Source organism: Trichosurus vulpecula, chromosome 8 (genome assembly GCF_011100635.1).
Source record: "Trichosurus vulpecula isolate mTriVul1 chromosome 8, mTriVul1.pri, whole genome shotgun sequence".
Classification (NCBI taxonomy): Eukaryota; Metazoa; Chordata; class Mammalia; order Diprotodontia; family Phalangeridae; genus Trichosurus; species Trichosurus vulpecula.
The window spans coordinates 153673930-153696753 of NC_050580.1; the positions used below are offsets into that span (position 1 = coordinate 153673930).

At 43.0% G+C, this 22824-nt stretch overlaps 1 protein-coding gene across 1 annotated transcript in view; it reads right to left on the reverse strand.

Annotated features, from left to right (window-relative positions):
* The window catches only part of ITGA11 (integrin subunit alpha 11), a 149625-nt gene that overhangs the window by 29447 nt on the left and 97354 nt on the right, over window positions 1-22824 (reverse strand). Inside the window, exons 11-18 of the mRNA XM_036736583.1 lie at window positions 21789-21933; window positions 18393-18541; window positions 15489-15629; window positions 12256-12459; window positions 7165-7295; window positions 6066-6232; window positions 4241-4383; window positions 1075-1185 (exon numbers count right to left, since the gene is read on the reverse strand). Coding sequence (XP_036592478.1) covers window positions 1075-1185; window positions 4241-4383; window positions 6066-6232; window positions 7165-7295; window positions 12256-12459; window positions 15489-15629; window positions 18393-18541; window positions 21789-21933 — 1191 coding nt within the window. The remainder of the gene's footprint in view (window positions 1-1074; window positions 1186-4240; window positions 4384-6065; window positions 6233-7164; window positions 7296-12255; window positions 12460-15488; window positions 15630-18392; window positions 18542-21788; window positions 21934-22824) is intronic.

Sequence of the window (22824 nt, forward strand, 5' to 3'; positions counted from 1 at the left end):
TCTTCCATTGTTGTTTGTTTTTTCCCCAGGCTTTCTATTTTGGTAATAGGCCCAGGCCAGCCACACTTCATTCCCCTCTAGGCTATGCTTCTGATTTTTCTGACTTCACCATCATGCCTTTATTCCTCACCCATTTCTCACCCCTTTTAGATTTTGCCTTTTTCTATTTGAATGTAAGCTCCTAGAGGGCAAGAACTGTCTTTCTTTTTTTAAAATTGTATTTATAACCCTAGTGCTTGACATAGTGACTAGCATAAAGTAAGCACTTCATTATTATTTGTTGGCTTCCTGTCTGTAGTAGGATCAGCATACAGTAGGTGCTTAGAAACTGTCCAAGATGGACTGACCACTGTGTACTGGCCACACTGCCTCATGTCTGTTCTCTCTGGGATGAGTTTTTTGGAACCTCAGTATCTTGAGGGTTTTTGAGCTAGTTGGCTTATAATAGGGAGAGAAGTATCCTGAGAGTCAGAGAATGAGAGAAAAAGATTATAGGGAATACTAATAAAGGAGTATGACCTTTGCACATGGGGAAGCTCAGGAAAACATGTGGGCTGCAGTCTTAGGGATTTCATCAGTAAATAAGCAGGAGGCCTGGGTTCTAGGCCTAGCCTGGCTACTGATTCCTTTTATAAACTTGGGCAAATTTCTTATGTTCTCTGGACCTTAGTTCCTTAATTTGTAGAATGAAGTATTGGATTTGATGACTTTCATCAGGAAGTATATATTCCATAACCCATATGTTGATTTGAGATCCTGTTGTGTGCCCAGCACCATCCATGCTATGGATGATGCTGAAGAAGACCTGTTCCTTTGTTCCAAAGAACTTCCAAGAGTCTGCCTGCCAGACCAGGTTGCAGGTAGGTTGCAAGAGGGCCAGGGTAGGTCAGAGGAAGGGAGAAGGTAGTACTGTAGGAATACATTATTTGGGGAATTTTTCTGGAGAGGGAGAAGATGATGGTCCTCAGTGTATTAATTCTTTGCACTGCAAATGCGCTGGTCCTGGATTTTTGCTGAATGGGCAGACAGAAGGAACAGTTGTCCTAATCCCACATCCTGCTGCCTGTGACTTACCGAGACTCTGAGTGTGGTAGGCCAACCATCGTCCAGGATGGGTCCGTTTTCAGGATCTTCCAAGGCAAACTCAACTGAGAATGTTACTGGCTTCACGTAGTCTGCTGTGTCCTGTGGAGGAAGCAGGGGTGAGAAGGCAAATGGTCACTGAAAGTGACGCCATCTGGGGTCATTGACAACTGAGGGCAAGATTACTTTGAAAGAGACCTGGGAGGGAAAGGTCTATAGCACTGAGACGAAGGAATAGAGAGGTAGAGAGACAAAGAAGAGAGGGGAAGGGAGGGGAGAGAGAGACAGACGGAGACAGAGAGATACACAGAGAGACATGCATACAGACAGAAACAGAGACAGAGAATGAATAGTATTACTGAGTCAGTTTGCTAAGTAAAGGCATGTCTGGGAAATTAGAAGCCTAAAAGCCTATGTATGCACAAAGAGGAGGGGATTGGGTTTTGATGTGGAAGAGCATGGCCAGCATAAGGCTGAGCTTTTGCATCAAGCAAGAGAGACTTTTCTGGGTTCTGGGTTCTAGCACACTCCCATGAAGTTTAGGGGCACAGTATTTGTGAGAGGCTGATCAGACATTGTATATTTGAATGGCAAAGCTCTGAACTCTTTAGGGGGCCCCTAGGAGAGAGGAACACCCCAGGGTATAAGAGTGGGGACTGGAGAGGCACAAACAGCCCGAAACATCTGGTAAGTATGAGCAATATAAATAATATGACTGCCAGTGAGTTTGAATGACAGGTATTTATCATTAACATCAATTCCATTGGGGATCTTAGAGATCGTTTAGATGAATAATGTGAAACTTTAATAGAAACTGATTCTTGCAGGCCACAGACTAATTTAGAAAAAAACAAATTTTCATTATCTGTGTTGTAATATAGTTTTATTTATTTTGTCAAATATTTTCCAGTTAAATTTTAATCTGGTTCCTGCCCCATTTGGGAGTTTTGAGCTGGCACTTTTTGAGTTTGACACTTGTGATTTAGACCATCCCAATCCTCAAAGAATTTACATTCTGGATTCAGGAAGACCAGAGTTCAAATGTAGCCTCAGACACTTAGTAGTTCTATGACCCTGGGAAAGTCACTTCACCCCATTTGCCTCAGTTTCCTCATCTGTAAAATGAGCTGGAGAAGGAAATGGCAAACCACTCCAGTATCTCTGCCAAGAAAACCCTCAAAATAGGGTCACAAAGAGTTGGACAAGACTGAGATGACTTAACAACAACAACAAACTATTAATAGCTTAAAACTGCATTAAGATTTTTGGAACACTGTGTGTACCATATACACAGACAAGTAAATACAAGGTAATTTGGGGAGTGAGAGAACACTAACAAGGAGGAGGCAACAAGGAAGGCTCTATAGAGAAAATGGCACCCAAATTGAGCCTTAATTAAGGAAAGACAGGAGGGAATGCATTCTAGGCATGAAAATCCCGTGAGAAGGCATGGAGATGGAAGGTGCAATGTCAAGTTCAGGGAATACCTAATATAGTCTAGTTTGGGTGTGAGGGGAAATGTAAGATTGGAAAAATAGGTTGGAGCCAGACTGTAGAGGACTTTGAGGCAATAGTGAGCAAACTGAATGTATTTGAGCAGGGGAGAGATGTGGTGTCAGACCTGTGATATGATGGAACATGGACAGAGTAGGTAGTAGGGAAAGGAAGGGCTGATGTATACCCCTAAATCTACTTCACCAGTTAAGTTGCTAGGCAAGGTGTGGCTAGATAATTTTGTATGGGAGAAAAGATTTGAAGGATGAAGCTCAAAATAACAGACATCCTCCTCCTGATGTCATCGGTCCTCTTCTAGAATGAAGGATGAACAACAGTGACCACAATAACAACAAATCATCAGTGACAAAGCAGCCCCCACAAGCTAATGACCACTTTCAAGAGGCATGATACATAAAGCAGAGATGTTAGGATATGCCAACCCTCCTGAAACATCTCTCCCAGCACTCCTGAAAGCACTGGAGCCAGATTAAAATGTAATTGAGAAATATTTAGTGAGATAAATAAAAATATAATCGAGTGTAGATAATGTTAATATGTGGTTTTCCAAGCCAATAAGTACCTTCAGGGAGCCTTTCGTACAGTTGGGTGTTTTTATCTGAGCTTGACACCAGTGATAAAAAGAGTAAGATGTTTGACCCATCTTATCCTGCTTTGGTCAGATCGGATCTGGGGCATTTTGTCTAGTTCTGAGCACCATGTTTTAGGATCACAGGCATTTCAGGAAGGTGGAATATGACCAGCGGTTAGTGACCAGGGACTACACAATATACCAAAGGGGTATGTGTGTGTGTGTTTGTGTAGGGGAGGGATAGGACATTCTGCTTGACTCTAGAGGGGAGAACTAGGAGCAGTGGGTAGAAATTGGTTGGGGGGGGAGGAAGAAAGGGAATATGGATTTAAACTAAAAATCAGAGCTGTCCAAAGTGCAGTGAGGTGCCTTAGGAGGTTATTAAACCAAGTTTGTATGACCAGTTTTTGGAAATATTGTAGAAGGGTTTGGTTGACTATGGGATGGAGGAGATGTTTGTTTGGTCTTTTATAATTCTGAGACACTGAGAATACTTCAAGAGAATGTAACCTCCTTAAGGGCAGGGACTGTTTTTTTTGTTTTTGCTTTTGTCTTTATGTCCCTAGCACCTAGCACTGTGACTGGCATCTAGCAGGAACTTGATTGAACATGTATTGAGTTGAATGGAATTGAAACTAAAATAACGGGTCAGGCTAGAACTAGTGGGGAGGGGTCCATGAACTTTAAATATGTGTACATATGCATACACAAACAAATATGTATACACATATAGTATAATTATTTCAATATATTTGGTTTCCTTTGAATTCCTATGTATTTTATGCATTTAAAAACATTATTCTGAGAAAGGGTCCCAGGGGTCCAGGACACAAAAATAGTTAAGAAGCCTTGGACTAGATGGTCTCAGAGGACCCTTCTAGCTCTAAGACCTATGCAGATAGGCTCTAGAATAGACCCAAGCTAGAGCTGTCTACGTTATTATACTGGCTGAACTGCCCCACATTAAGAAACAGATGCCCTGCCATGGCCACTGGGACAGGTCACATACCCCTCATCAGCCACAGTAGGTACTTTGGAACAAACTGACCCAAGCTCCAGTGTCAGGCTTACCAGAACGTGGAAGCTGATGTGGTCACAGTACTCTTGGCCAGCAGAGAGCAGAGCTGCCCTGTGTGTGTATTTGTCTGCATTCTCGTCCAGGTGGGCTCGTGGTGTGTACCGCCGCTCATCAATAGTGGCATTGTACTTGATGCCTGGAGAAAGTAGGGGTGCACAGAGTAGTAAGAAGGCAGAACCGCATTCGGATGCCAAGTGGATTGCTTCCCCTCATTTAAACAGCTCTTAAAAATCCTACTTCCTCAGTGAAGCCTTTTTAGACTCCCTGAAGAATGGACACTTCCCTTTCACTCTAGTCTGCATAGGGAATGCCCATAAAGGTGGGAAGGGATTGAGGATGGAATAAAGGAAAAAAGAAGGATGGAAGACCTGGGGTGGGGGTGGAGCATGGAAAGAAGAAAGAGGAAAAGGTAGAGAAGAATAGGGGGAGGAGAAGGTGAGAGAACAGGAAAGAAAGAAGGGGAGAGGGAGAAAAGGAGAGAGGAAGGAAGGAATGAAAGGGAAGAAGGGAAGAAGCTCGTAAGGAAGAAGACTACCATGGTAACCCTTACAAACTGGTTTTTTTTTTAATGCATTATATCTCTAGTTTGGAAAGGCTGCCACCCACCAGAAGGTTCAGGATATGGCCTTATGGTCTTAAAATTTAACTGAACCAAAGACAATAGCATGTCTTTCTCAATTATATTTTTTCCTATAAAAATGAGACTTCATTAGAATAGCCATGCATCAACGATTACTCTTCACTAGTTACTATATATAAAAGGCTACTTAGAATTTAGAGCAAAAATTAAAAAAAAATGTAAACACCTAGGTACAAACAGGTACCTTATTCACTAACTTTTAACTGTTTTTAATCACTACTTGGTCTAATATTGGCTGTTACTCCAGTCTTCAGTGGTCACAAACCTTTCTAATTCACCCTGAAATTTTATTGGCTTGTCCAGGTTTTATCTGAGATACTGGGATCGCTAGGCAGGTTGGAGCCAAAAACCTTTGCAAAAAAGCAGCTTCCATTTATATCAAATGCTGTTTGTCTTCTGATCTCATCCACCCATCTCTGTCATTAGATTCAAGTAGCACTGGAATCTACTTGATTCAAGTAGATCAAAGCCAGGTCAAAGGAGAATTACTGGAAAGTCACACTAATTTATATTTTTTGAGCAGTGGATAGAATGCCAGGCTTGGAATTAGGAAGGTCCCTGGGCATACCCACCCTCAGACACTTAATAATTGTCTCTATGACCCTGGGCAAGTCACTTGACCTGTATTTGCCTCAGTTTCCTCTTCCATAAAATGGGGTTAATACCTACCCCCCAGGGACGTTGTGAGGATCAAATGAGATGGTAATTGTAAAGCATTTAGCAAATGCCTAGTGATAGTACGTACTATGTAGATATCATCATCATCATCCTCACCACTGTCTTCATTTGCTTGAGGAGCCCTGTTCACCTTGACAATGGAGGCCTGACAGCTCTCTCCCTTTTTTAGAGATCCCCTGTTTCCTAAAGCTCTGAGAGCTACCAACTTCCTAACTTTAGCCTGGATTCCGTATCTACCTATCCTGATCTGACCCGATTTCTCCACTCCATGGGATCTTTGGCCGCCATCACCTGCCCAGTTACTTTTTGGTAATTCCTGATCTTTCTCCCGAGGATGTGCAAAAACTTGGAATTAGGGGAAAAAAAACAAAACCAGTCTGTGGGAGGGTGTAACTCCAGTAACATATTTAAACAGAACACGACATTTCAATAGAAATAGAAGGGGAAAAGAGGGGACCGAGGAGGAAGGGGAGAAAGTGAAGGAGGAGAGGGGTGCTCACCTACAGTCGCAGTTTGGAAATGAGGGGACAGGAAGATGGGCAGGAAGCAGAGGAAGGCCACCATGCAGGTTGAATCCTTGCCGTTACGCTTGCAATCCTTGTGGAAGATGTTGATCTTGGATGGCTCAAAGTGGATGCTGGCGTTGATCTGGACCACACTCCGGGACCTTGAGAGAAGGGGTGAGAAGAGAGCGCTATAGCCCCCTGGTCAGCTCTGTGGGGCTGCCCTGGTCATCGTTAAGTGGGAAAGAGGAGATGGAGTTAGGAGGGAACAGAGATTATACCGAGGTTTACTGGGAATGCATCGAGGAACTGACTCAGAAACTTCATGGTCACGACAACCAGTTTTCCCTGATCCACCTGGAGATTGTGAGGTCATATGATCACAGAGTTAGAAGAATCTTCAGAGGTCATCTAGTCCAACTCCCTCATTTTTATTGATGAGGAAACTGAGGCCCAGAGAGGTTAAGCAACTTTTTCAAGGTCATTCAGGTGACCAGCAGGGGATTCAAATTCTGGGTATCTAATTTCAAGACCCGAACTCTTTCCAATTCACCCTATTGCCTGTAGATGTGTGCGTGTGCGTGTGTGTGTGTGTGTGTGTGTGTGTGTGTGTGTGTATGAGAGAGGGTGCTAAACACAAGACAAACTACTTACTATGCTTGAAGAAGACTTGTACGTATCATATTTGAGGGTACCTCAAGGATACAAGATAATTGGTTTCTTGTATTCACATTTTTTTCTGTATCTGTTTTTTTCCTACTAGATTATACATCCCCTGAGAATATTGCATATGCCTTTTTAAATATTGGTGTCATCCTTTGAATTTGGCATAGCATCCTGTGTATTAATAATATTAACTAATTAATATTAATATCACCAATAAAATTAATAATATCAATCAATAATAATATTAATATGCAAGATACTATGGCACTTAGTATGTATTTTTTGAATGAATGAATGAATGTCAGCTCCTAGCACCCTGCTCTCCAGAAATCTAGGTGAAGCCCCTTCCTCTCTGTTCTCCCCTCCCCCTCACCACATCCAAGCCCTGCAGACTCTTCAGATGAAGCCTTGAAAAGTGTGGAAGACCCACCATAAGATCACAGCACCACCAAGGGATCCCACTGCCAGGTCAATGAGTCCATCTTCATTGAGGTCCAGCTGCCCATGGATGCTACAGCCAAAATATTGGAGGCCTGGGGCCAGTTCTGAGGAGGCAATTCTCTGTAAGGTGAGAAGGAGAAAGCTGGGCTCATCGATCTTCAGGTGCAGAGAAATTGGGAGGGCTGGCGCTGGGGAAATCCCTAGGTATAGTTGGAATAGGTAGCTGCCTACATGATGTGATTTGAAGCTACCAGGAAGATCCCCTCATCTCCCAAGCTCAAGGATATCTTTCTCCAAGGATTCATAGGGTGCTAGAAATTTCCACCATTAAAATAACTCTTTTGGGTTAAAGCAGGACTCTTAACCTTAAGGTCCACTGATCCCCAAGGAGTCTATGCATTGATTTCAGTAGGGAGGGGGGGAATTTAGATGGGAAAAAATTACATCTATATTTCAAGACAATCAGTTCCCTTTATAAGCTTATGTATTTTATTTTATCCATTTAAAAACATTATTCTGAGGAGGATCTTGACTGCCTAAGGGGACCATTACTCAAAAAAAGTTATTAACTCCTGAGTTGAGGGAGTGTTTTTAGAAGGTATCTTTCTGTTAACATGATAATTTGTTGCCTAGGTAGGAAAACACATAATCCATTGTTCTCATTAACATGAATTAGCTCCTCAGATTAGCTTGTCACCACCAAAGAACATAATTCTAGGGAGATGGAACACAGGTCAGTTTTGATGTAGAGAAAAAGGTAGGGAAAGGTACTAGCCAGGAGGGCACAGTAGGCACAGGAAGTAGCAAGAGGGTAAGGAGCATCTGGTAAGGTATTGTAGAATTAGGGAGAGAGAAGGCTACTAAAGAGATAAGTGAATGCAAAATTTGTCCATTTCAGAATTTTGACTGGTCACTTGTGGCTAGGAGAAAATTGAGTCACTGTGGGATTCATTGTCTATAAAGGCAATCCATAGACTGAGAATCTGAGTCCTAATCCATTCAGGTGATGAGTGGTAAGCCTGTGACATTTAAGATATTCACCATGTAGTCACTTGGGTGCGTCCTTTTTAGCAGTGCTAACAGCCTCTTCTCATCCTAGGGCTCAGGATACATTTTTTTACAAAATAAATTTTTTTATTGATAACTTTGGTTTTTTCTTTATTTTCCAAATATATCCGTACTGCCCCTTTCCCTAGAGTGCTACTCATTGTAACAAAAAAATAGAAAAGGAAAAAGCCCATCAAAAAGAGTTTCAGTAAAATTATCCAAACTCCTACATTTATAATCTCCCACCTCTGTAAGTGAAGGAGGGAAATGCATCTTCTCTTCTGGGTAAATTTGATTATTTTCATCAGACAACATTTAGTTTCTTTTTATTGTTTGCTCTTTCCATTTACATTGTAGTCATTGTGTCTATTTTTTCCTTTGGTTCTGCTTACTTTACTTTGTATCAGTTCATATAAGTCTTCCCATGTTTCTCTGAATTGTTCATATTAATTGTTTCTTATGGCACAGTAACATTCCATGCCACTCACATACAATAGTTTGCTCAGCCATTATCTAGTTAATGGGCATATACTGATCCCAGTTCTTTGCTAAAAAGCGCTGCTATAAATATTTTGGTATATGCAGAAGCATTCTTTCTGTCCTTTACCTTCTTAGGGTATATGCCTTATAGTGGGACCAAAGTGACAAAGGGATGGACATTTTAAGTATAATTACAAATTGCTTTCCAGAAGAGTTGGAATAATTCACAACTCCACCAACAATGTATTAGTGTGCCTTTATCCCCCTTCATAACCCCTCTAATGTTGATCATTCCCATATTCTGTCACTTTTGTCAATTTGCTTGGTGAGAGACTATTTTTGTTATCCTATACATGACAAATATCAAACATGAGCATTTCCAGATACACAGAAGTACAGAAAAGTGGACTGCACGTGATATTGTGAATATTTTATATAGCTCACATAAAAATGACATAATAAATTAAATTTTAATTTTAAAGATGTCTGGTTGGCTTGCCTTCCTGAAGATGGACTCAGATAACCTTTGGGAAGATTTTTTCCACTCTGTACATTCAAGAGGACTTTGTATAGTTTTTAAAAAAAGTACCAATAATTCCTTTCATGTGTCCAAGAGGCAGCATGAGGTAGTAGATAGAAATATAGGTCTCAAAGTCAGGAAAACCTAGGTTCAAGTCCAGCTTAGCTGTATGACCCCAAGGTCATACAGCAAATCACTTACCTTCTCAGTGCTCTGGGTCAGTAATGTCAAAACTCGAATAGAAACAGGAGGGACTAATTGTTCATATTCATTATTCTGAAGGATTTCTGTGGGCTTCATATTAACTCAGTTTTATTGTGTTGTTTTATTGTTTTTGTTCATTTATGTTTTTGTTTATGTTTGTTTTTACTTGTTTAAAAATATTTCCTGATTACATTCAATCCAGTTCCAGCAGAGCTTGGGAGTACTGTGGCCCTCATTGGGGAGGAAGTGTGTTTGACACCTCTGCTCTAGGTAATCCTCTTTAAGATGGTAAATTGCAGAGAAGGTACTGACCTGCATTGCTCAAGGAATTCCCTATTCAGGGGTAGGGAAGCTGTGGCCTTGAGGCCACATGTGGCCCTCTAGGTTCTCAAGTGTAACCCTTTGACTGAAGCCAAACTTCACAGAAAAGGTCCCTTAATAAAAGAATTTGTTCTGAAAAACTTGGACTCGGTCAAAAGGCCTCACCCAAGGACCTAGAAGGTCAAAGTGGCCTTGAGGCCACAGGTTCTGCACTCCTGCATACCAATGAAATCACAGGTTTGCTTCCTATCTCTTCTTTTCTCTAGTCCTGTTAACTTTTCCAAAGTGCTACCAAAGCTGTTGGATCTTGTAACATAGGTGGGAATTACTGCGCCATTTCAGGGATTTGGGACTTCATTAGTGTTCACTGATGCAGATCACAATCCCTCTGTACCTAGGTAAATTCTTCAAGAATTGGTGGGACTGAAAAAAAAAAAACAGCTGGTAGCCAGTCTTCTGGTGGTGAGATTTTCTGGACTTGACCAGGCTGATTGTTGGATGACAGGAGTCTTTTGCTGGGCTTCTACTTAAGTCCTCTCCAGCCTGGTAGGATCTGCCCATGCTGCCGGGTGTAGCCTTCAGGAACCTAGAATCACTTCTAGGCTTTGAGGAAACGTTGGAATAGAAGGGCAGGAATTATTGTATCTCCTGTCCAGCCTCAGCCTCTCTTTTCAGCCTGTTGCTGGAATGACACTGGGTGAAGTTTCCTTCTTCTCCATACCCCATTCTGACTTTGCTGCCCTGAATTCCTCTTTCCTTAATAGATAATTTAGGAAATACCTTCCTTTTACTGGTCCAGTGGAGAATGGGAAGTTTCCCATTGGTTACATGTTGGCGCTTTGTCTCAAATAATGTATAAGGGGAGCCCTAAAGGTCTCTGGGTCTTTGACCTGAGCATGGATACCCCACTGTGTGCTGCCTACTGTGCGCATGGAGGCTTCGCATTGAGACTGTTCTCACAAGAAGCAGTTTGCTACCTTCCCTTGTAAGCAGCAATAAAATTTGCTTAAGCTGTCCCTCTGCGGAATGATGCTTTCCATCTGGACTCCTCTACACCACAATGTCCATTTTACTGATGAGGAAAACTGAGGCCCAGAGAAGAAGTGATTTGCTTATGGTTACAAACATGAGTTTGTGACAAAATGAGGACTGGAACCCAGGCTCCAGCTGAGCCCTGGGCTAAGATTTCCCTAAGCCGAGACAAGAGCATATCTCTCATCTTTTCCATTTTGTATTTCTACTAAAATAGACAGATTGGATGAAGTCCTACTTGGTTAAAAATCTTAGGTTCATCTGAGGGCATAGGCAGCTAGGTAGCACAATGGATAAAGCACTGGGCTTGGAGTCAGGAAGACTTTGAGTTCAAATCCTGCCTCAGACACTCATGATCTGTGCAACCCTGGGCAAGACCTCTCTTGACCTCAATTTCTTCAACTGTTGTTATTGTTCAGTCGTGTCTGACTCTTTGTGACTCCATTTTTGGGGTTTTCTTGGTAAAGGTGCTGGAGTTGTTTGCCATTTCCTTCTCCACCTCATTTTACAGATAAGGAAACTGAGGCAAACAGGGTTAAGTGACTTGCCCAGGGTCGCACAGCTAGGAAGTGTCTCTTCTTCATCTGTAAATGGGGGATAATAGTAGCACTTCACAAGGTTGTTATGAGGGTCAAATGAGATAATATGTAAAGGCATAGTAAATCATAAAGAGCTATATAAATGATATTATTATCATCTTCTTGGGAGCTTTTAACCTTTTTTTGTTCTTTTTTTGTTTTGTTTTTTTTTTGGCAGGGCATTTGGGGTTAAGTGACTTGCCCAAGGTCATACAGCTAGTCCATGTGTCAAGTATCTGAGGCTGGATTTGAACTCAGGTCCTCCTGACTCCAGGGTGGGTGCTCTACTTACTGCTCCACCTAGCTGCCCCCGTTTAACCTTTTTTGTGTCATGGAGCCCTTTGGTAGTCTGGTGAAACCTATGGACCTTCCTCAGAATAACACTTTTAAATGCATAAAATAAAACACAGAGGATTACGAAGGAAACCACTTATCTTGAAATACTGTTGTCAAAATATTTTTTAAAAGACTTCACAGACCCGTGGTTAAAAACCTCTTATCTAATTCATGAACATTTCCAGTGAGTCATCACTTCCAGATATATCCCGAGTGAAATCCAGTCTATAACTGAGTATCTTTGCTTGATTATTCACCTCCAGCAAACTATAATGTTTGTTAGGAGATGCTTAATAATTAAGTCCAGCCTTAGGAAAGAACTACCCTCCTACTTGCATGTAATGACAAAGAGAAAAAGAATATAGATTCCATTCATTTTGAGTTGAGCTGTGTTAGGTGGACAAAAATCGCTCAAGAATAGAATGGAATTTGCCTTCTGCCTAGCGGAAGATTTTACTCGAGGGAAGCAGGCTAGTGAGTGTTGGTGTTCCCTGAAAGCCTAGGTTAGCCTGAGGCTGTTTGGGGCTTAGGAGAGGTGCTGCTCAGGTCGGGGAAGCTTTACCTGCTTATACCTCTTCAGGATGTTGTTCTGGAAGCCATGAAAGATGTAGATGACTCCCTGGTGGTCATTCTCCAGGGGAGCTCCCACCACAATGTCATTGTAGGAATCCTGGTTGAGATCTCGGACTGAGGAGATGGAGGAGCCAAATCGGGCGTTTTGGTAACCGTGAGAATCTTCTAGTGTCCCATCATAAATAAACCGGTTCTGCAGACAGAAAAGGGATAGGAGGAGGCCCGTGGTGAACTTGGCCAACGAGCCCCATTGCCATTATTTCCTACTACTGGCGATCCAGACCTGCTCTCAGGGATGTAACTAGGGGTATGGGAGAGTGGAGGGGGACTGAGGAACTGCTTAGATGGAGCCCCTCAGGACATCCCTACCACCACACCCACCTCTCCTGTCTCCACAGGAATAGCTAGACAGGGAGAAAATTCTTCTCTACTTCCTTTCTCTTAGTATAATAAGAACAGCTCCTTTGAAGAAGATTGGAGCCTGGGGAGATCTTGACATGACCCTGACACTTTCTGAGTGCACAATCTTCCAGCGAGGTGGGGTGCCATAGTCTCTTAGAGACTGGCTGAGCTAGAGGCCATGGAATCCAGAACTGAAGAGGCCTGCGGACTATTGAGAAACACTGTCACCGTACTGAAGATTTAAAAATATGTTTGCAAGACATTGTCTGTAAGTGATCTCAATATTATAGCTTGTTTGAAGGTGAGCTCTCTCATCTATTGCTTATCTTTATCTCCCTTGCTCCTATCTGCCTTATCACTCTATCTCCCTAATGCCTTCTGTCTCAATCTATCAATCTGTCAATTAATCCATCCTTCCATCCATCCATCCATCCGTTTGTCTGTCTGTCTCTATATCTAATTGTCTCTTTATATCTGTCTGATTGTCTGTCTCCCTATATCTATTCTCTTTCTTTATCCGAGTCTTTCTTTTTCTCTCCTCTCCTCATATCTTTCTATCCATCCACGCACCCATCCATTTTTCTATTTCTATCTAGGTCCTCTCTCTTTTTGTCTATTTGTCTTTCAGAATAATTTATCTTACAAGTTGGTGCCCACTCCTTAGTCTCTGGCAGCTCCGCTTGGTATAAAGGGAAAGAGCATTAGCTCTGCACCAAAGAGGTTCAAATCCTATCTCTTATACTCATTAGCTGTGTGGCCACAGATGGGCAGGCCTCTTAGTCTCTCTGGGCCTTGGTTTTCGCGTCTATAAAATGAAGAGGTTGGACTACATGGCCTCTGGGGTCCCCTCCTGGCTTGTATATATGATCCTGCACACAAACTTATATAGCATCTCATCATTTCCTGGGCTTGAGTTCTGAGGAAAGCTCTGGCTTCCCTGGAGCTATTGCCATGTAGAGGCAGTCATCTCCCACACTTGCTCTGCTACAGCACCTGAAATTCCTATTACTAATGAACTTTGTACAAGAGGCAACAGAGTACAAGGGATGGAATGTTGGATTTTGAGTCAGCAAGGCCTGGATTCAAATCCTGCCTCTGACCTTTAGTGACTGTATAACTGAGCAAGTCAGCCTCACTAAGCCTGTTCCCTCGGCTGAATAGTGATGGGGTTAGACTAGAATACCTCTAAAATTCCTTTTATTTCTAAATCTATGATCCTGGGGTCTTATGGAGGTCTCCTCCTGTGGGTTAAGGCCATTTTGTCTTCAGAAGGCCCCAGTAAATTACACATAGTTCATCTATGGAGGAGGAGCAGATTAACTCACTATGTGCCCACATCCATTTATCTCATACCAGAATAAATTGGTCTACCAGATTATCTGAAAGAGAGCTGAGCCCTGAGTGGTTGGGATGAAGAACAGATAAATTTTATTTGGCGTAGGGGATTGTAATATATTTTTGCTTAATGGAAAGATCTTTCCCATCTATTAATAGGTCCATGTGATCTTCTTAAGAAACGTGGAAGCCTAAGTCACATGGGTTTGAGTCATATGAGCCTGGGTCACAAGGATTGTGATGCCCTCTGACTCTGAAGAAGTGTATATATACTCTGAGGTTAGCATTTTGCTTTGGGGTCACTCATGGGAAGAGTGTTTGTGTGATATAGCCAGATGAGACTCTGGGTAGCCATTGAGCTCCCGGCTTTGAAAACCCAGATGTTGGTGCTTCTCTTTTTGGTAACTATGTATGTATTGCTTTTGGTCAGATAGTTGGGAGCCCCGTCTGTTGGTATTTGCTGTTTGTATTTGCTCTGTTTATATAATTCCTGTTTGTAATTTCTATTTGTATTTTCTCTGAAGTTCAGGGTGCTGACTTTTCCCTTGAACTAAGTGAATGATATATATATATGTATACGCATATACATATATATATATATACACACACATATATATGTGTGTGTGTGTATGTGTATATATATATACATATGTTTGATTAAAGTAAGATCATTGACCACTTTAAAGTTGCTTTCCTTTAGAAAAACAGATCAAAGAATCTGTGCTAGCAGCCCTCCCTCCTGTGTGCTGGTGTTGTTGGTCTTACACCTCCACAGCAGCTGCTAGCAACATTGTTGTTACAGGGATAGAGAAGGAAAGGTCCAGATACAGGGTTGGGGAACCTGCAGTCTCAAGGCCACATGTGGCCTTCAAGGTCCTTGGATGTAGCCTTTTGACTGAGGAGCCCAAGTTTTACAGAACAAATCCTTTTTTAAGGGGATTTGTTTGTGAAGTTTGGATTTAGTCAAAGGGCCACACTTGAGTCCCAGAGGACCACATGTGGCTTTGAGGCTGCAGGTTCCCCACCTAGTCCAGAACCCTCTGGGGAGGGATGCTTGTGTGAGACACCTCAATAAGGGACCTGAGGTAAGGGAGAGCACTGGGCACTTGTGGGGGGAGGGACATTGACCCCTCTTGACAATTAGACATTTGTCTGATCTAGTCATCAACTTCCTTTCCTTGCCTAGAGATGCTCCTGGATATGTCTTCTGACTTTAGGGGAGACAGCTTTGGTTCCTGACTCTCAGGTCCTGACTCATCAAGGTGGGCATTAAGAGAAGGAACTGCTACTTCCACAGCTCAATCTTCTTTCATAGGGCATTGGAGAGCAGTGGGAGAAACTGAGGTCTGATGAAGGGGAAGGTTGGTCTGTTTCAAATTTTACATGCACCAGGGGCCTAGGTTTCCCAAGAAGAATGAGGTCTTGAGTGTTCTCCCAGAGCTTTGCTCATCACAGTGCACACAGGGCAGCAGCCTCTGGCATTACCTGTCTCAGAATATAGACATACACTTTGCCCCGCTCTCGGCCCTCGCTGAAGTACATTGGTGCGCCAACCAGGAGAATGTCTGTCACCCCGTCGCTGTCCACATCCAAGGAACTGATTTCACTTCCATAGTATGAGCCAATCTGCAGCACAGAGGGGTAGAGTACTTTGAGGAGTGAGCTTCATTGGCCTCCTATTGCCTCTAGGATAGAATACAAACTTCTGTTTCGTATTTAACACCCTCCACAGTATGGTGCTGGCCTCTTTCCAGACTTAAATATCACTCCCTTTCATGTTTTAGCCAAAGTGCTATTCACAATATATACCATTGAATCCCCTACCTCTGTGTCTTTGCACAGTCTCTATCCTATGGTTGGAATGCTCTTCTGCCTTACTTCTCCCCTTTAATGACAAATATTTTGGTTGTTGGCCTGTCCTCAGAACTGTAACTAACCTGGGGCTATTGGGCTTTGCCCAGGGTAGTGAACTTAGAGGGTGTAAAAACGAACATATATTTATGTTAATATTTAACATAATATACCCTAGGCTATTTATTCTCTACCTCTGTCCCTCAGTTCCATAAAGAAATCCACAAATTAGCTCTGTCCCTCCCTGCTCCCTCCCCAAGAGATTTCCCCTTCTCTCTTCCTCATCAAGTGATGGTTTCTTCAAGCAAGAGTGCTACCTTTCCCTCCCCCCACATACTGTGTGGAAATAGCCTCCTTGGTGGAGTAGAAAGAGCAAGGATCCCTAAAACCCAGTGTGTTGAACAGGTCCTTACCCTCACCTTCTATTCCTGAAGTCATTGTAGTGGCTAATTCTCCCTCCTACTCTCTTAAATTTCTATCAGTTTCTTGTGTTTTTTCACATCATGAATGAAGAGGTAGATTTGAGGGTGCATTCTTAGCTCTTTGCCCTAGTTGGTGCCCCTTGCCTCAGGGAAGTGGTTGCCCAGTGCTTGGATTTGGGACCTTCCAGAGCTTGGCATGCCCTTTAATAACCATTTCTATGCCATGATGAGATATTGGGAAAGGACTTTGGGGAACTGTCTCTCTGTCTATCTACCTAGAGTTACCTATAATCAAACACTTATTAAACCCCTTTCTATGTTCTAGGTGCTGGGCATACAGAGATGAGGAAGAAAACATCTATCAATCAGTGAACATTTTAAGTGCTTACTGTGTGCCAGGCACTGGAGATAGACAAGGAATGAAACATCTCCTTCTCTATACATATACATATGCATTTGTGTTACAGATATGATATATATATATATATACACACACATATATATTTCCTTGTATCATTGTGTGTATATAGTTCTACAGAGAGAGCTTGAGAGACATATAAACAATGGGAGACAGAAGAAGAGAAACAAATAGAGAAATAGGGAGGAGAACCCTTTCCTAAACATGTGGGTCCTGAAGCCCTCAGCTATGTAGGTCCTGCTGATTTGGAGCCTACTTAATTTAGAAGCCCTCAGGACTGCGGTTTATCATTCGGATGTTGGAGTCAGAGCCCAGCAGGAAAAAATGTCATAAATTCATCACATAGCTTCCCTTCTAACTTACAGGGTCTAGAAGCCAATTCCCAAAAAAACCAGCCAGAGTCTGGGTGTGGGCGTGTGGGAGTAAGGCTGAGAATGTCAGTGGTGAGCAGCTGTCTGCCAGCTCAGCTGGACAACCAAGCAAGCATGATGGGGCTTGCTGATATATATGAGGGAGTTAGGTTAGACACTAGGGTGAACTGCCCTCTTGTCATGCCAGGCTGTGGGTAGTGGTAGATCATGCAATAGCATCTTAAGTCAGCTGGGAAAAACAAGTCAGGAGCTAGGCATGGAATGGGGAGAGCAAATTGAAATATAGTTTAGATGTGGGGATTATACAGACATCAGAAGTCAAGACAAAATCATGGATCAAGTGAATGGAGACAAAGCACTATGAAAATGAGCTTAAGACTGCCCTAGACAGGAAACTTCTTAGATTCTTCCTATTATACAGGAGAGGCTCTATGGTTCAGTGGTTAGAGATTTGGCCTCAGCGTCAGGAAGGCCCCAGATTGTGAGACATTTGGTAAGTCACTTAAATTCTCAGTGTCCTGGGCAACTCCCAGACTTTAAAATGTGAATCACTTATTTAACTCTTAGGGAGATTGTCCTTTATATTCTAGGACAGGGTAAGCTAGGATATACATACTGAAGTTTGACAGGAGAATGTTTTTTAGTGGTCAAGGGGGTGAAAACTTGACATGCCACTTCAGAAAGGTTGTCAATCCTTGTTTTGGGGATTTCTCTGTAGGTCACTTTAAATGACAAGTCACTTTGTGACTCGTGAAAGGGTGCCCAGGAGGGTACCATTCTAAATATCAAGCATCCTTTGGCTGCTACTCTGAGGTTGTGTGACTACATGCCAGATGTGGCGTGGCTAGGGGAAGAGAGCCCAGGTTGTTAATATTCACACATTTCCCTAGCACTGGGTACAAATCCCTTCCTTGGCACAGGTTGGTTTCTCTGGATTGGTAGAAGGACTTTTCCTTTCCAGGAATTTCCCTATACCATTAAATAACGGGTCCTGGCAATAAATAAAAACAGCAGGAAACACCAACTGATTTTCCAGTGTGAGGTTAGAACAGCCAACAGCTGCTGGAATAGACCAATATGCTCGCCTGAGGAATGGGGCTGGGGAATTCTCTGTCTCAGATATCTTGGGGGCTTGGGGGGCAGGTAGTCCTGCCCAGAAGCCAGGGAATGGATGGGAACTCCAAGAACTCCAACTACCTGAAGTAGATTCATTCTATCTCTTCCCCCTCTTCTCTCTTCATCCTCCTTTGCTCTCCCCTCCCCCCATCCCATTCCCTCCTTGTCCCCCTCTTCCTCATCCCCATGCCTATAACTTCTCCTTTCTTACCTGTTCTCCTTTCAGAGATTGATGGATTGTCAGGCTACGGTTGCTGTGCATCATGAAAAGGATGACTTTGCCTGTGTGGTTGAATCGGGGTGCTCCAGCCACATAAACCCTGCCCTGATCACGGGACACAACAGAAGTGACTGTGTAACCTGTTGAGGGAGAGGGGAAGGAAAGGATCTGAACACAGATGGAAAGGCTGCTGTTCCCTGATGTAGCCGTGTCAGAACACCAGGCAGGGCTGGTCTTTGGAAGAACGGGAAGGAGGCAACACATTATAAAATGATCAAAGAAATCTCAGGAGCAGGGAGGGGAGGGGTTTGTGCATAAGGTTTGTTCTGATGTTGAAGGAACATTATTTTTAGTGTTAACCCTGGGGGTTGTGACATTTGTAAAGGGTTAACCCAAATAAAGGCTGAGATACTGGGATTACCCTATGGGTTACATGTCTTTCTAGAGCCTTGGCCCTTTCTCTGACCCCAGGAAGCCAAGTATTCATTGACTCAGGTTCTGCAAGTGCTTCCCTTATTAGGAAAGAAAGGGTCAATGGGGCAGCTCCTTATACCCTCTACAGTCACCTGGTCTGTGGCTGTCAGATTTTGGGGGACTGTCTACACCTGTGATATCATTGGTGTAGGGAATTTTCCTGGGAAGAAACTCCCTCTACCAATGCAAACTGGAAACTGTTCTATGATCTATTGTCTCGGGGCTGACTTGGGCACTGAGAGAGGTTAAGTGATTTATACAGGCTCACAAAGCCTGTGTATGTCAGAGTTTGGACTTGAACTCAGGTCTTTCTGACTCAAAGGTGACTCCATGTTGGCACAAGCTAAGATTAGTATGACAAAACTGGTCTCCGGACATTCTTACGGCTTTGTAGTAATGGAGAAGGAGAGGAGGCCAATCCTGCTGAGATACTGCCCTTGGCCCATTCCTGGTGTGAGAATGGGGGTGCTTCTTAGCTCAGAGCTCTTAGGGAGAGTGAGCTCATGGTGGGGTTGGGGTGGGTTGATGGAGTCCAAGGCATCTCTGGGACTCAGGATCCTTTAAGAATCTAGCTGAGGAAGGGAGGCATAGGAGTTAGGGGTTTGGGATAAAAGGCAAGAAATGAAGATTGGCAAATCCCCTTTTTCAATCCAGGAATTCTTAAAAAGCTTTTGTGTTAGGGCAAGGGATTAAGGGCATGCATGGTATGATCCACTTCCTACCCACCCCCCCAAGTATGCTTTGTCCAGACCATTCAAGGTGGAGGGGGTGGGGCAGAGAAAACCCATCTTCCTTATGAGGTTGAAACAGCACCCAGTTTTACTCACCATATTCCAACTAAGGGGAAAGCAATGGTCAATCCCAGATGAACAAAATGGAATACCCATCTCACTTATTTTACCCCTAGGAAAAATTGGCTTATCTATTTGAGGGCAAGCTATGACATCTGACCTTGAAAGTATATAAATTGGGGAGGCAAGCTCAGGACATAAAGCCTTCTTGTAATTTCTGGGTTTCCAAGTAGTTAAGTCCCTCCTCAGCTGCAGTTCAGACTTGACAGTTACCTGGTGGGCCCTCTGACTTTAAGAATTAGATCCTGTTTCCTGGGAGTGGCAGAAGGGGCCTACAGTGGTGTGGGTGGGGTGGGGTAGGGAGGATAGAGGACCCAACACGTATCTGCCTAAGTGGAAGTTAGAAGCAGTTGCTCAGACTATGCCCAGAGCTTTTTCCTCTTAAGCCTTCCCTTCCTGGAGTGTGGAGGAATATTTTGGCTGTGTCCTGGCTCGTTACAGCTTGTTTCTCAGCAGAGAAACCAAAACAATGCCCTCTCTGGGGATCCTTAAAGCTGGGTGGGCTAGGCCTTCCCCCTTTCCCTGGGAGAAGGTCACTTCCTCAGCATCTCCCACCCACAGAGGGAGGGTTCTGAAAAGTAGAAGTGGCTAAATAGCAAAAGAAAAATGATCCAGTGGATGTCTTTGAACCCCAGCTCCTTTCCTACCACTCCAACACCCATAGCAAAAGACCCCTGAGCTGAGAGTCCAGAGACCTGGATTTTAGTCCTAGCTGTCACTACCCTCTCTTGTCCTTAATTTCCTTATCTACAAAATAAAGGATTTGGACTGAATCTTATTGAAGGTTCCTCCACACTCTAAGAATCCATGATTCTCATGTAGTAGATGCTCAGTAAACAATTATTAATTTTGCTATTAATTTGGGGGTCGATGTAATTTAGTAGAAAGAGCTTAGGATTTAGAGTCAGAAGACCTGAGTTTGAATGATGGCTCTGTCGCTTAGTAGCCACGTGACTGTGGGCAAGTCTCTTACCTGCTCTGAGCCTCACTAGGAGGGGAGAGTAATACTTGCCCTGGTTACTCTACCCGGTATTATGAGGATCAAATGAAATAGTTAAAACACTTTGCAAACTGTAAAACATTCTATAAATGGTATTATTTTTGACTATTTTATCTTAAGGTGCCATGCCCCTCCATCTTCTAACATGACTTTTAGTTTCTGAGTCTGCCGATCCAACATGACTTTTGTGCCTCTCCTTCTGAGTATACTTTCTTCTAATGCTTGTCTAGTACCTGAAGCCATGACACTAGTTCAGGGGCCCTAAGGTTACAGGTACAAGAGAAAGGTATAGACCCTGCCCCCTGAGGAGCTAAGGCCTAAAGGAAGAGATGGAAAAACAAGCAAAGACTACCTAAAAATGGGTATGCCTATAGCTGTATCTTGATCGTTCAGGGTAATGGATGTGAGATTGGGGGGAAAAAGAGTCACTGATGATATGAAACAATTAATGACATCAAATCACGTATACCTGGTTTCAGATTACAGATACCCCCAAACCAACATACTGACTTCTAACCGCCTCCTGTCTTAGCTCTGTTGATAAGAATGAGAAGGTCTTAGAAGACTGTGAATAATGTGTTCTTACATAATTGAGTTGATGAAATACTATGTCACAGCTAAAAGATTTAATGGGGGCTAATGATGGGCGCAAGGAAGAACAATCAGGAGCTTCACCAAATGAGCTTCTGCTTGTCTTTATTTTCACAAAGCGCTTCATTAGAAGTCATTTCTGCCTTGACTATGGTAACTAGTCAAGAAAACTACACAATTTTTGGATTTAACATCAAGGAAACAAACTCATGAAATGTTTCATGTGCAAAAATTTCTGATGAGGCCAAAATACCTTAAACAATTGACCTTCAAAATAAAAGCGTGAAGAGAAACACAATTTATTGCAAATTGTTCTTTCCTGATGTGTATTTTAGTTTAGGTAAGGACTCTTTATACCAGTGTATTGAAGTTGGTTCAAGGGCAATAAAAGGTTCTGGTTCCCTTGGGTCACTCACAAGTAGCTCTGTCTCCCACTTTCCCCAAATGCTCATTTCTATTTCATGACCTTACCCAGATATGCCCCATGGTTCTTCAGCTCTTCAGGGAATTCCTTTAGATATGACTCTCGGTGAGGAATGACCTTTCCACCACTGGTCTCTTTCAGCACAGCTCCATTCCAGTCATATGCACCAACTGCTCCCAGCAAAATCCCATCCTAGGCAGGAAGAAGGGGGACCCCCAAAAAGATCCAGGTCATTCCTGAAGAAAAAGTCTCTAAATGAAAAGGAATGCCACTACTAGTGCCTCCATCTCATTTTTGACCCCTACCCCTTATTTCTGGTCTTTAATTGAGTGGAGGTCATCTTCTTGCCCTGCCCTGTGAAATTAAGTGAAGGTGATCATAATAACTGAATTTTAGGATGGAGAATTAGTAAATGACAGCCTCCAAAACCACTTACAAATTCTGGTCCCTATCCAACTGCACAATTTCAAGACCCAAGTTCAAAACTCACTTCCTCCAGGAGGTCTTCCCCACTCTGTTGCTATCTACCTTTATAGCCTTGGGCAAAGACTCTCTGGGCCTCAGTTTCCTCAGTTAAAAAATGATGTTGGATTGAATGGCCTTTGAGGCACCTTCCCCACTCTAGACCTCTGCTCTTACGATCTCCTAATTGCCATTGTCTTACACATGGAATGACTTTATAAATCCCGCCTGTATATCTTGCCTCTGCCTCCTCACTGTGCTCCATTTTGAAGGTTGAAAGCTTCCTCCATAACTTTGGGTTTACTGGCTAGATTTCTGGACGATAGGTCCCTGCCCTCCTAGCACACAGTGAATGTAAATACCAAATAGTAACTCTTTCTCTTTTGGGGAACTCTGAGAATCTTCCCTTCCCTGTTTGATTTTTTTTGAGTTTTGATTAAAGGGGCCATCCCTTGATTAACTTCTTGTTTCTTTTCTTTCTTTCTTTCTTTTTTTTTGGAAGGGGGGAAGGCCAGGCAATTGGGGTTGAATGACTTGCCCAAGGTCACACAGTTAGTGTGTCAAAGTGTCTGAGGCTGGATTTGAACTCAGGTCCCTCCTGACTCCAGGGCTAGTCCTCTA